This window comes from Macrotis lagotis, chromosome 1, assembly GCF_037893015.1.
Source record: "Macrotis lagotis isolate mMagLag1 chromosome 1, bilby.v1.9.chrom.fasta, whole genome shotgun sequence".
In the NCBI taxonomy this organism is placed as follows: Eukaryota; Metazoa; Chordata; class Mammalia; order Peramelemorphia; family Peramelidae; genus Macrotis; species Macrotis lagotis.
Window position 1 is genome coordinate 733,122,784 of NC_133658.1, and position 14,546 is coordinate 733,137,329.

At 36.3% G+C, this 14,546-nt stretch overlaps 1 protein-coding gene and 1 long non-coding RNA gene across 10 annotated transcripts in view; one reads left to right on the forward strand and one right to left on the reverse strand.

The window, feature by feature from the left end:
• Window positions 1-14,546, forward strand: part of USP12 (ubiquitin specific peptidase 12) — a 140,009-nt gene that overhangs the window by 98,996 nt on the left and 26,467 nt on the right. For 5 of the 9 annotated variants that reach the window (XM_074216163.1, XM_074216164.1, XM_074216160.1 and 2 more), the window contains one exon: window positions 12,894-13,107. The exons of 3 other annotated variants lie outside the window; for them this stretch is intronic. In XM_074216163.1, coding sequence (XP_074072264.1) covers window positions 12,894-13,107 — 214 coding nt within the window. Of the gene's footprint in view, window positions 1-12,893; window positions 13,108-13,321; window positions 14,357-14,546 lie in introns of those variants that run through there. One more of the 9 variants, XM_074216165.1, reaches the window with a different exon arrangement.
• LOC141507964 (uncharacterized) overlaps window positions 1-14,546 on the reverse strand; it is a 61,439-nt gene that overhangs the window by 24,935 nt on the left and 21,958 nt on the right. The window lies entirely within an intron of this gene.

Consider the following 14,546-nt stretch of genomic DNA (forward strand, 5'->3'; position numbering starts at 1 on the left):
CTATTACCTCCAAGAGGATAAGATCTTCCTTTTGACTTTCAAAGACTCATATCTAATCTACCCTGTTCTTCTCTGTTTTCTAGTTTTCCTATACCTTACCACTCCATCTCAAACTCTACAACAGCTTCCTTTCTATTCTTCAGCAATATACTGATATTTTCACTGGCTAGCTCTCATTCTTGAAAGTTCTCCCTTCCTATCTGAGCCTCCTTGTTCCTTAGCTTCCTTCAAGTTCCAGCTAAAACTGTACTTTCAACAGGAAGTATTTTCCAGTTTCTCTTCATTCTAGTTCCTTCCTTCTGTTTATTTTAAATTTATCCTGAATATGGCCTTTTTATTTATATAGTTTTTGTATGTTTCCTCGATTTAGATTGTGAGCTCCATGAGAGCAAGTGCCTTTCATCTTTATTTGTATCCCCACTGCTTAGTGTGGTTCTTTGAACATAGAAGGGATTTAATCAATATTTATTGACTGATGATTTGGTAATTGGGTATATGGGATAAGAGATAATCAGGAACAAATTTTTAAAAAAGAACCAAAAACTATTAGCAATGTCATGTAGAGGGGCAGCTAGGTGGTAGAGTAGATAGAACACCGACCCTGGAGTCAGGAGGACCTGAGTTCAAATCCAGCCTTAGATACTTAATAATTACCTAGCTGTGTGACCTTGGGCAAGTCGCATTTTTGTCTTGCAAAAAAAAAACAACCCAGAATTATTCTGCTTGACATTATTTTAGGTCACTAATATTAGGAGAAATGAAAGTCAAAACAGTTCTCAGGTTTCTTGTCACACCCAGCAATTTGGCAAAGATGGCAAGTTCCTTTTCGATGCCCATATTCTTATCTTTCTTAAGTATCCTGTTCATTCCAAAGGGGTCTTGGAATAGGAAAATGTGAAGACAGTGTATTCATTAAACTTTTCTCCTTGTACTATTGTATGTATTCAAAACAATACTTTAAACTTGTTTAATTCATTGCTTTGAGAGAGGTTGGACCACAACTTATTTATTCCTTTAGGGTAGAATATGATTATTAGAAATATATAACTTTTAACAAGTTCACTATGACAGTAATAAATTTTCTTCTGTAATAAGTATATGAATATCTTACAGTAGTCACATTAATTTGATTTTACTTCTAATCCTTCTGCTTTAAGAACTCATTTAAATCCAAGATGACTTCATCTTTCTGAGTTGGCTATACTTCTTTTTAGTCTTAAGAAAATTTATTCTCTGTGGTAGAATGTTTCTTTTCTCCTGGACTGCAATTTTCCCACTTTGTCTACCTTAAAATGTTTGACAGGTAGAACTACTAAAGCCTAATAATGAATTTTTACTTTGAAATGGGGCATCATGAGAATTTTAGACTGTTACAGGTAGAAGGGATTTTTAAATACCCAAATTTTATGAAGTATTGGCTTCTGCCCCAATTAAAAATTATAAGATTTAGAGGACATAGAACATTTCTTTTCAGGAAGAGATGAGGAATGTCTTGTTTAGAACCTATAAATAACTTAAGACATATTAGTTTTAATATATAGCCTTTAGAAGGAAAATGAGTTATGACACATTTTATAGAGGAGAAAGTAACTGAAGTTTGAAATGGTTGCCCAATGAGTAATGGATAAAATCTAGTTGAATGAAGTAAATTAAGATATTTTGCCAAACAGAAGTAATGATAGTTTTGGATGGAATAGGGAGACAAGGGGAAAAGAGAAGTCTGTATATCAGGATATTATTAATATAGAGAGGTACAGAAAGATTTCAATTTCCCCTTAATCCTTGCTGTAAAGTATAAGAAATCAAAGTGTTATGTTTCATGTCAATGAGAAGATAAACATTTATTCTTTATTATTTAGAAAGTTTTCTTTAGAGATTAAATATAGTCAAACAGAAAAACATTTAAAGAAAGTATCTCCCGACTTTTTAAAAAGTTACCAAACTCTTCTGTTTTCTTAATTCAGACATTTTCTATAGTCACATATTTACTAAATTATAGTTAATACCTTTTTGTCTAGACTTGCATCATCAACTCATACTTATTTTTTGCAATGCTCTGTGGTTTTTCTACTTAAATTCTTTCAGTACAATCTGGTATCATTGACTTTTTCCCCAGTAATCTCACTACTTTGAGGTTTGATCTCTTGGTTATTCCCTTTTTTTTTTGAAAGCTTTTATTTATTTTGAGTTTTACAATTTTCCCCCTAAACTTGCTTCCCTCCCCCACCCCCCCACAGCAGGCAATCTGTTAGTCTTTACATTGTTTCCATGGTATACATTGATGTAAGCTGAATGTGATGAGAGAGAAATCATATCCTTAAGGAAGAAAAATAAAGTATAAGAGATAGCAAGATTACATAATAAGATAATGAGCTTTTTTCCCCTAAATTAAAGGTAATAGTCTTTGGTCTTTGTTCAAACTCCACAATTCTTTCTCTGGATACAGATGGTATTCTCCATAGCAGATTGCCCAGAATTATCCCTGATTGGGGCGGCTAGTTGGCAGAGTGGATTAGAGCACCTGCCCTGTAGTCAGGAGCAGCTGTGGCCTCAGACACTTCATAATTACCTAGCTGTGTGGCCTTGGGCAAGCCACATAACCCCATTTATCTTGCAAAAACCTTTAAAGTCCCTGATTGTTGCACTGATGGAATGAGCAAGTCCATCAAAGTTGATCATCACCCCCATGTTGCTGTTAGGGTGTACAATGTTTTTCTGGTTCTGCTCATCTCAATCAGCATCAGTTCATGCAAATCCTTCCAGGCTTCCCTGAATTCCCATCCTTCCTGTTTTTGTTTTTTCTTTTAGTATATTACTAAAATATTCTTGTTGAAGAGTAAGCATAATACCCCTCCCCCAAGAAAATATAGACCCTCATGGGAAATAAAGTAGAGGGAAAAAAAATGTGTTTCAGTCTGTGTTCTGATTCTATCTGCTCTGTCTTGGGTGGTTCACATCTTTCTGATAAGTCCATCATAAAAGTTACTTCCATATTTTTCCACTGTTGCTGATTGTAATTCCCTCCATCCATTCTTTCCCACTACCATATATTATATTTTCTCTCTCCTTTCACTCTGACCTCTAGATTATTCCCTTTGTACAATAATTGTGCAATCATTTACTTTTTAGGTTTTTTTTTTTTTTTGCAAGGCAAATGGTTTTAAGTGGCTTGCCCAAGGCCACACAGCTAGGTAATTATTAAATATCTGAGACCGGATTTGAACCCAGGTACTCCTGACTCCAAGGCCGGTGCTTTATCCACTACGCCACCTAGCCGCCCCAATCATTTACTTTTTAAAAGGGATAGTGTGGTACGATTATTAGAGTACTAGCCGAGAAAATCTAAATTCAGTTACTACTTCAGGCTTGACTCTAGGCAAATAGATTAACCTCATCTGATTAATGGATAATAGACAGTAGATAATAGATACTATGAGGACCAAATGGAACAAACTTAGTAAAATTCCATTTAGAAATTAAAACAATATAGAAATATGAATAGTTGTTGCTTCTTAAATACTTCATAGATATTTTTTGTTTTACAAGGAGTTTTTTTCTATTAGCATTTGTTGTAACTAATTGATTCACTGTAGTTTTGGGTTTTTGGGGATTTTTTTTTTTTTTTAGGTTTTTGCAAGGTAAATGGGGTTAGGTGGCTTGCCCAAGGCCCCAAAGCTAGGTAATTATTAAATGTCTTGAGGCCGGATTTGAACCCAGGTACTCCTGACTCCAGGGCTGGTGCTCTATCCACTGTGCCATCTAACTGCCCCCTTCACTGTAGTTTTTGGTTTTTATTTATTTTTTTTGCATTCTCATTCACTAATTTATATATGAGTATGTGTGTTCATATTCATTTTTACATGAAATCTCCATTGTTGCAAAGAGCTTTGAAGTGAAGAGGAAATGAGAACAGAAAGAGAGAGGATTGAATGGTCTGTGAAACTATCTAAATCATTAAGGAAGAAGATAATAGAAGAGAAAATAGAATTAAAAAGATAGATTTTTGAAATGCCTATGGGTAATTAATTACAAATTGAGATGTTCTGATGGCAGTTGATGTGAGACTAGAGTTCAGGAGAGAGTTTAGGGCTGGGGAAAAATATACATATATATATATATGTATATATATATATATATGAATCATCTGTATAAAGATGACAATTGAACCTTTAGGAGCTATTGAGGTAACTAGATGAGATCATAAAGAGCAGAGTTCTTAATTTGATATCTGTGAATCCCCATGAATTTTTCATATGAATTTCAGGGAAATTTGTGAACTTATCTGATTAATTTTTTTTTGGTAATGTTATATAAGTGTTTTTAAAAAATCCTGAAAAGGGGCCCATAAACTTCACAACTCTTAAGAGGTTCAATGACTGAAAAATATCCTAGATCCCCTGGTATAAAGGGCATAAAATGAGGACCCAGGACAGAATGGGGAAACTTATGGTTAGTGGGCATAATCTGGAGAAAAATCCAACTAAGTTGTACAGGTCAAAGGAGAACCTCAAAGAGTGTTTGTTTCAAAAACCTAGAGAGGAGAAAATAACCAAGGCAAGAAAGTTATTGATATAATCAAGGGCAGCAGGTCACAAAAGATGAGAATTGAGCAAAGGTCATTAGATTTAGCAATTAAGAGATCATTGCTGATTTTGGAGAGAACAGTTTCAATTGTATGAAGAGAGTGGAAGTCAGATTGCAAAGAGTTGCAAATGAAATTAAATAGAGATAGCAAGTATAGATGGCTTTCTCAAGGAGTTTAGCCTGAGGAATAGTGCTTTCTATACTCTCTTATTTTCTCATCTTTCTTTCACTTCTTAATTCTTTGAAATATGGCTTTTAGCCTCTTCCCTTAACTGAAATTGCTCTCTTCAAGATTGTTACTCATCTACTGATTGCCAAGTCCTTATCAACTTTTGTTAGTTTTCATAATTAGTAATTACTTTAATACAATTCTTTTCTTCTTAGCTTTTTGTGCCAGTGTTCTTCTTGTCTGTCTTCTTTCTGGCTGTTCCTTAGTCTTTTATGCTAGATCATCACCCATATCCTGTCTTACATATGTAGTGCATGTATCTAAATGATTTTTTTTTCTGTCCTTGGCCTTCTCTTTTCATTCTTTCCCTTTCTTTCTAGAGGCTTAAGGTGCAGTCTCTTTTCAGCATAAGAGATCCCTTTATTTTCCAGGTGAATTCACATATCCTGTTGTTTAAATATGAAAACAATTTTACCACTGTCACCCCCCCCCCAGCCCTTTCTACAAGGGAAAATGATTGACCAAACTTTTGTGGGGGGGAATAGGAGTTGTGCCAAATATGGGGCAAATGAAATTTTCTTTTGGATGTTTAGAACTTCCTGAGAAGGCTTGTTTCAAAGACATGGTGATTGTATACAGAAGATAGAATAGAGGACAGTTAAATGGATTTAACAAGGACTTTTTAAAAATAATTCTTCTTAGCAGATAAGTTTTGCTGGAGGTTGGATCAAAAGCTCAAGGGACTTTCAAGTGCCAAGATGATGGAGTGAAGATGTAACTCCTTGAAGTTCTTCCAAATTCCTTACCAAATACCAAATTACTCCCCAAATAATGTTGAAACTTTGTCAGAACTGATCTAGGATCAGGAAAGAAGTTTACTAACACAGTAAGAAAGTTTTGTCACCAGAGCAGCGCTAGCAGCCAGCTTCACAGCATAGGGCTTGCAGCAAGGTCCATAGCCTGGGACAAGAGGACAGCAATGTCAAAACAAAATGTATTTTGATCTGAGACCCAAAAAGAACTCCTAGAAGAACTAAAAAGATTTTTTAAAAAAACAAATTAGAGAAGAGAAAGAAAACTTGGAAAAAGAGATGAGAGCAATAGAAGAAAATCATGAAAAAATAGACAAGAGCATATAAAAAGATATAGAAAACTTCATTAAGGAAAATAACTCCCTAAGAAATAGAATTGGCCAAGTGGAAAAGGAAGTACAAAAAGTTCACTGAAGAAAACAATTCCTTAAAAATTAGAATTTGGCAAGTGGAAATTAATGATTTTGTAAGACATCAAGTGGTGATAAAGCAAAAGAAAATGGGAAATTTCTCATTGGAAAAAATAGACCCAGAAAATGATCCAAGGAAGATAATTTAAGAATTATTGGACTACCTGAAATCCATGATTTTTAAAAAGAGCCTGGATATCATCTTTCAAAAGAGGATGATTCAAAAAATTATCATCAAAAACTGAACCAGAAGGCAAAATAGAAATTGAAAGAATTCATTGATCACCACCTGAAAAAGCAAAAACTCCTGGGAATATCATAGTCAAATTCCAGTGCCCACAGGTCAAGGAGAAAGTCCTACAAGTGGCTAAAAAGAAGCAATTCAGTATCATAGAGCTATAGTCAGGATCACACAGATGAAAAAAACTGGAGAGCTTAAAATATGTCATTTTGGAAGGCAAAGAAGTTAGGATTTAATCACAAATCATCTACCAATATAATATTTCAGGGAAAATGAATATTTAATGAAATAGAGAATTTTAAAGCATTCCAATTAAAAGACAAAACTGAATGAAAAATTTGATCACCAAATACAAAACTGAAGGGAAACATAAAAAAGGTAAAAAGAGTCAAAAAGAGAACATAAAAGACTAAACTTAAATTTAGAATGCTTGTTTTTCCATATAGTAAATTAATATTTGTAATTCTTAGCAGTTAGAAAGAGTATACATAGACAGAAGATGTGACTTTGGAATAATATTTGTCAATAGATAAAGCTATATGAATGCAGTAAAACACTTTCCTTTTTTTCTTTTTTTTTAATTAAAGATTTTATTTAGAGTTTTACAATTTTCCCCCCTAATCTTAACTTCCCTCCCCCCACCCCCACAGAAGGTAGTTTGTCAGTCTTTACATTGTTTCTATGGTAAACATTGATACAAATTGAGTGTGATGAGAGAGAAATGATATCCTTAAGGAAGAAACAAAGTATGAGAGATAGAAAGATCAGACAATAATATATCAGGGTTTTTTTTTTCTTAATTTAAGGTAATAGTCCTTGGTCTTTGTTCAAATTCCGCAGTTCTTTCTCTGGATACAGATGGTATTCTCCATTGCAGACAGCCCAAAATTTTTCCTGATTGTTGCACTGATGGAATGAGCGAGTCCATCAGAGTTGATCATTGCCCCCATGTTGCTGTTAGGGTGTACAGTGTTTTTCTGGTTCTGCTCATCTCACTCAGCATCAGTTCATGCAAATCCTTCCAGGCTTCCCTGAATTCCCATCCCTCCTGGTTTCTAATAGAACAATAGTGTTCCATTACATACATATACCAAAGTTTGCTAAGCCATTCCCCAATTGAAGGACATTTACTTGATTTCCAATTCTTTGCCACCACAAACAGGGCTGCTATGAATATTTTTTGTACAAGTGATGTTTTTACCCTTTTTCATCATCTTTTCAGGGTATAGACCGAGGAGTGGTATGCTGGATCAAAGGGTATGCACATTTTTTTTTACAAATAATGTTTTTTATACATTAATAAAATATTCTTAAGAGTAAACAAAATATCCCCCTCCCCCCCAAAATATAGACTCGCTTGAGTGATAAAGGAGAGAGAGAAAAAAATTAAAATTAAAAAAAATAGTAATAATTGTGGGTATGGCCAGGTGGCGCAATGGATGGAGCACCAGCCCTGGAGCCACGAGCACCTGAGCCCATATCTGGCCCCGTACACCCAACAGTCACCCAGCCATGTGACATGCAAACCACCCCAACCCCACTGCCCTGCAAAAACCAAAAAAAAAGAAAGGGAAAAAAAGACCCAAAATAAAATAAAATAAAATATTAATAATAGTAGGGGTGGCTGGGTGGCGGACAGAGCATTGGCCCCTGAGCCAGGAGCACCTCAGGCACTCAACAAATCACCCCGCTATGCCCCAGGCAGGCTACCCAGCCCCATTTGCCCTGCACCCCCCCAAAACAACAACAAAAAAACCCAACAATAATAATAATGATAAATGTGCTTGAGTCTTTGTTCCAACACCAACAACTCTGTTGTGGGTGGATCACATTCTTTATGATAAATCCATCACAAGTTACTTCCATATTTTTTCAACGTTGCCATTGTTGATCGCAACTCCCTCCTTTCATATTTCTCCACTACCATGTACTATATTTTCTCTCTCCTTTCACTCTGACTCTCCTGTAGGGTAGCTGAGTGGTGCAGCAGACAGATCCCTGGCCCTGGGGCCAAAAGGCCCTGAGCCCCCATACCACCCCTTAGGCCCAGAATCCACCTGACCCTATGGTCCAGGACAGGCCATCCCATCCCAGCTCCTTGCAAGAATTAAAAAAGAAAATGTGTTATATCTGACCACTCTCCCCTCATGGTCCATTCTCTCCTCCTTTATTCACATCCCCACCCCTTCCCCCTGTCCCCCCCTCCTTCTTACTCCAGATGTCTATACCCCATTGAGTATATATGCTGTTTCCTCTCCTAGCCACCTCTGATGAGAGCGAAGATTCCCTCATTCCCCCTTGCCTTCCCCCATTCCATTTCATTGCAATAGCTCATTGTAATAAAGAAAAATCTTATTATATGAAATATCTTGGCCTATTCCCCCCCTCTCCTTTTTCTTTCTTCCATTACATTTCCCTTTTTTCCTATTAACTCCATTTTTATACCATATTTTATCTTCAAATTCAGCTTTCTCCTGTGCTTCAACTATAAAAGCTCCTTCTACCTGCTTTATTAACTGAGAAGGTTCATATGAGTATTATCAGTGTCATTTTTATCAGTATCATTTTTCTATGCAGGAATACATGCAGTTCATCATCATTAAGTCCCTCATATTTTCCCCTTCTCCTCCAATCTCTATGCTTCACCTGAGTCCTATGTCTGAAGATCAAACCTTCTGTTCAGCTCTGGCCATTCCAACAGGAACATTTGAAATTCCCCTGGTTCATTGAAAGTCCATCTTTTTCTGACTTGGGAGTTCTGGAACTTGACTATTAATATTTCTAGGGGTTGGCTTTTTGGGATCTCTTTCTGGGGGGCGGGATCAGTGGATTCTCTCCATTTCTATTTTGCCCTCTGCTTCTAGGTTATCAGGGCAATTTTCTTGGGGCTCTTTTCCTGATCATGACTTTGTTGTATTCCAATAATTTTTAAATTATCTTTCCTAAATCTGTTTTCCATATCAGTTGTTTTTTCAGTGAGATGTTTCACATTTTCTTCTAATCTTTTCATTTTTTTGGTTTTGAAGTAATGAATCCTGATTTCTCATAAATTCATCAATCTCCCTGAGTTCTATTCTTTGTCTGAAGGATTTGTTTACCTCAGAGAGATTTCTTATCTTTTTTCCCATCTGGCCAACTTTGCTTTTTAAAGCATTCTTCTCCTCAATAACATTTTGAACTGTTTTATTATCCATTTGACCTAAGCTGTATTTTAGCATGCTATTTTCTTCCACATTTTTTTGAATCTCCTTGACTAAGCTACTGACTTCATTTTCATGTTTTTTCTACATCTCTCTCATTTCTCTTCCCAGTTTTTCTTCTAACTCCCTCATTTGATTTTCAAAGTCTTTTTTGAGCTCTGTCATAGCCTGATCCTAATTTCTGTTTTTCTTGGAGTCTTTTAGATGCAGAAGCTTGTGTTTCCTCATCTCCAGACTGAGTATATTGATCCTTCTTGGGATCATAGATAATGTATTTCTCAATGGTTTCCTGTTTTTTTCTCTGCTTGCTCATTTTCCCAGCCTGTGCCTGTTTTGGGGGTGCTTCCTGAGCTTTTGGGACACTCCCACGAGGGTCTCAGTGTGTGAGGCTCTGTCCTCCCTCCTGGTCTGTGAATGACCATATACGCTCCCCTCTGCCACGGGGCTGAGGTGGAGGGGGCCCCTGCTGTTCTATTGGGGGGGGCCTAGACTGCGATCAGGATCTGAATGGGGTCAGAGCCCCAGAGTCCTGTTCTAGGGGCAGAGGACAGAGCTCTGCAGTCTCTCTCTCTCTTCACTCCCTTCCCTGGGCTCAATGGGCTCATTCCCTGGGGGCTCCTGCTTACAGGCTCCACCTGCTTCTGTTCCTGTGTTCCTGGACCTGGACTGGGGAGCTACTGCTGTGTGCCCTGAGGGCTGGAGAGGTCCTGTCCTGTGTCTCCGCCCCCCCCCTTTCCCCAATTTGTGCCCGGTGCTCCCCGGGATGTAGGTCAGGAAATCCCCCGCAGCTGTGAGCCGCAGCTCCCAGCACCCTGGAGCTGCCTTTGGGAGGCTGAAGTTCTTTCGTGGGGGGCCAGGGCAGGCTGCCCCTCCAGCTCTGGGGAGCAGAGCCTTTCTGTTCTTTTCCAAGTTACCTTGACTAGGAGAACTACCTCATTGGGTCCCTCTGTGGGTTCTGTCTCTCGAAAATTTAGTTAAAGTCCTTAGTTTCGAAGATTTATGAGAGAGCGCCTAAGACAGGATCCACTCTTGTCACCATCTTGGCTCTGCCCCCATCCCAATAAAATACTTTTCACACAATGTCAGATCTAAACAATTAGTAAAATATTGTTTGTGGCTAGGTTGAACCAATATAATAAAAATGACAATTCTACCTAATTTAATTTATTCAGTGCCATACCAAAGTACCAAAAAATTTTTATAGACCTTTTAAAAATCAAGGGAATCAATAGGAGAAAAATGTGAAAGAAAGTGGTTGAGCTGTACCAGAACTAAAAACTGATTACAGAGTACTTAATTATCAAAACATTCTGGTACTGGCTAAGAAATAGAATGATGGATCAGTGGAATAGATTAGATACACATTGCATTATAGAAAATTACTATAGTAAGCTAATCTATGATAAAGCTAGATCTAAGCTTCTGAAAGAATTCATTGTTACTTTATGGATTATTATTTAGTCTGCATGAGATGAAGCAACAGGCACTTATTCAATATTTACTTCATGTCAAATGCTACTGAAATTAAGAACAAGCAAAAAACAACCCAGTTTTTGCCTTCAAGGAACTTACATTCTTATGGGGTGGGGTGCAGGGTACAACATGTAATTAGTAAGTTCATATAAGAAGTTTGGAAGGGGAGATGTTCATAAACAGTGGAAATATAAAGGCTTCCTGCAGAAGTTAGACTTTGTGCTGAGACTAAAAAAAAGGCCAAGGGAATCAAGTAATAGAATGGAAGTGCAGAGCATTCCTGGCATGAGAGGACAGCTAATAGCATCCAGCCTGAAGGTGGAGTGCCCTCAAAAAGGACTTTCAAATAGTCCAAGTACATGGAGAAGGGTACAAAGGAATCAGTTTGTGAATGACTTTAAACACCAAACAGAGGAGAGTTTTGGTAGGTAATAGAGAAAAGCAAAGTCCTTAAAATTCATTGGGGGGGTGGTTATATGGTAGAGGCAGCTAGGTGGTACAGTGTATAGAGCACCAACCCTAGAGTCAGGAGGATCTGAGTTCAAAAATCAGACCTCGGGCACTTGATACTTACTAGCTGTGTGATCTTGGTCAAGTCACTTAACATTAAGTGCCTAGCATCCAGGGCCAGCTCCAGTTCCATTGGACCCAGATGACTCTGACTGTAGAGGAGAAAGTGAGCTGGTGAGGTAGCACAGTATCCCTCACTCTAAGGCAGTTCACGTCCTTACCATGTTAGCACCTCCCTGATGTCATGGTCTTTTATGAGAATCATATGTTAAGAACTATGTTTCAGAAAAACTGGTAGTTCAATGGAAGATAATTGGAATGAGTTAGATCAGGGAATCACTTAGTTGATTGAGAAGGGATGGAGATCTAGTTTGTGAACTAGGGGTAGGAGTAGAAAGGGAAACATTCAAGATGCATGGATGTCAGAGGGATAAGATTTGGCAGTGGATTGTATCTTTGGTGAGTGAGGATGACACTGAGGTAATGAGCCTGGGTTGCTGGGAGGATGGTGGTACCCTGGACAGTTATAAGAAAATTTTAAAAGGGTTAATGTTTGGAGAGTATAGTGAGGTAGGGGTTGGAAGAGAGGTGACAAAGATGGAAATATTTTGGACATTTTGGTCAATTTAATAAATGTTAAAAATCCATACTTTATATAAATAGAAATATTTTTATTATCACTACCTAGGTTCCTTTTTTTTTAAGGTTTTTTTCAGGCAATGGGGTTAAGTGGCTTGCCCAAGGCCACACAGCTAGGTAATTATTAAGTGTCTGAGACCGGATTTGAACTCAGGTACTCCTGATTCCAGGGCCGGTGCTCTATCCACTGCACTGCCTAGCTGCCTCCTAGGTTCCTTTTTAAAAAGTTTTTCTAAGGCTTAGTATTCTGTGCTTTCTTTTAAATCAATCCCTTTACTCACCTGTGATATTTTTATTTTTTCTGCAATTAGTTGAATTCTAGTGCCTTTTTAACCTTAAAAGATAATGTTTGGGTTGTAAGGGAATAAGTAAATATAATAAGTCATAGCATGAGGATGTCAGCTTTGAGATGTTGAGGTATACTTTAACACATCCCCTTTTTTTTACTTTATTTTCATTTGTTGATCAAGGAAGTAAATGCAGTAGATAACAAAGCTGAGCAATTTGAGACTGAACATTAAGGCAAAAGGCAAATCACTGAAAAACCACTTGTTGGAGAATTACTAAAAGATTTTAGCAAATAGTTTTGAATCTTATAGATGACTTACTATAAAGTTTTCAGTTTGGAATGTGATTGATTTTTTTCTCTGAATTTTCAAGTACTCTGTTGTGAATTTGAAATTAAGAAAAATCATCAAAACCAGTATGTCAAAGTTGATAAGATCCTTTAATGCTGAAACTCACATTTTAGCAACTTTGCTATTTTCCCCTTCTAAACCTAGATCTGTGACACTATCTTTTGGAGAATTACTTTGATCAGTGAAGCTAACAGAGACTTTTTCCTTTATGTTCTAGTTTGGAAACACCTGCTACTGCAATTCAGTTCTTCAAGCACTTTATTTTTGCCGTCCATTTCGGGAAAAAGTTCTAGCTTACAAGAGTCAACCTAGGAAGAAAGAGAATCTTCTTACGTGCTTAGCAGATCTCTTTCACAGTATAGCCACTCAGAAGAAAAAGGTTGGAGTAATACCTCCTAAGAAGTTCATAACAAGGTTACGAAAAGAAAATGGTAATTCTTTTACTTCCAGTATACTTGTATCAATTATAAACTAGTCCTACAAGGTTTACATACTTGAATAAGAATTACTTTGTTTTCAGGATATTCAAATTAAGATTTTATTTAACTTAGTTCCATGAATTATGCATATCCTTTAGTGAGAATGAGAATTTTGTGTATTCTTAAAGGATTCTTATTGTGTAAATATTTCTATAATAAAATATATTGTTTTTTAAAAAATACTATTTTTTGAGGAAAAGTCAGGTCATCATTATGTTGGTATTTGTTGATAGGATCATAGGATATAGTGATGAACTTAATATTATAGATGATTACAGAGTTCCAAAAACATAAATTGATATTTCTTATTCATTCAGTTAGTAAATAGTGGACTCTGTACCTGAACAAAGAAATACTGAATAATTTCCACTATTCTATCATCCCTAATTCACTTCTTTGCATTTAAATTCAAACAGCATTTTAAGGCTGAATTTTTTTAATTTTGGCAAAGTTTAGCATAAGGGCATAGGTTTCTGTCTAGGCAAGAATTATAAATAAATGCTACCCTATTTTCTCTTTTTTTCTTCCTTTCCTGCTTGAACTATTTACTGTAATCAAAATGTCTTGAAAGTGAGTTACAATTTTCTTCAACCTTAACCCAAATCAGTTTTAAATCCCTTTGATATTGGTAAATAGTTCAGAAACTGAAGAGTTAGTAATAATTTGCCTTATTCTCACTTGATAATGAACACAAAAGCTCTATTTTAGTTATCTAAATAATGAAGTTAAATAAATGATACCTAGTTCCACAAGTGAATTATTGGTTCAGAGGATACAAATCTTGATTCCCATTAATACATTCAACAAATATTTATCAAGTACCCATTGTCTATGAAGATGGCACTGTGTTTCTTGGTGCAGAACTGGTGTAAGATTCTGAAAACAATGATATATATATATATTTTTTTTTAAGATAAATTTCCTCATCATTCCATTAACTAAACTTTCCCTTTGATTTTATTAGCAGTCAGGAAATATAGTGGATAATAATAGTAGCTAATATTTATATGACATTTTAAGATTTGCAAAGAGCTTCATAAGTAATTCATTTTAGCTTTATAGCAACCCTGGGAGATTGATGCTTTATTCTCCCTGTTTCACAGATGAGAAAACTGAGGCAGAGGCTAGAGTGCTTGAGTTAAGTTTAAGAGCAATTGAATTTGAATCCTGCTTCAGATGTGTACTAGCTGTGTGATCCTAGGCAAGTCATTTAATCTCTCTAATCTTGAATTTTCTTGTTTATAAAATGGGAACAATAATAATAATAAATGCATCTGCCTTACAGGGATATTGTGGGGATCAGGTGAAATTAATATATGAAAAGCACTTTAACCAACTTTTAAAGTGTTATATAAAATGTTAGCTAATAAGTACTAGCTTTAATTCAAAAG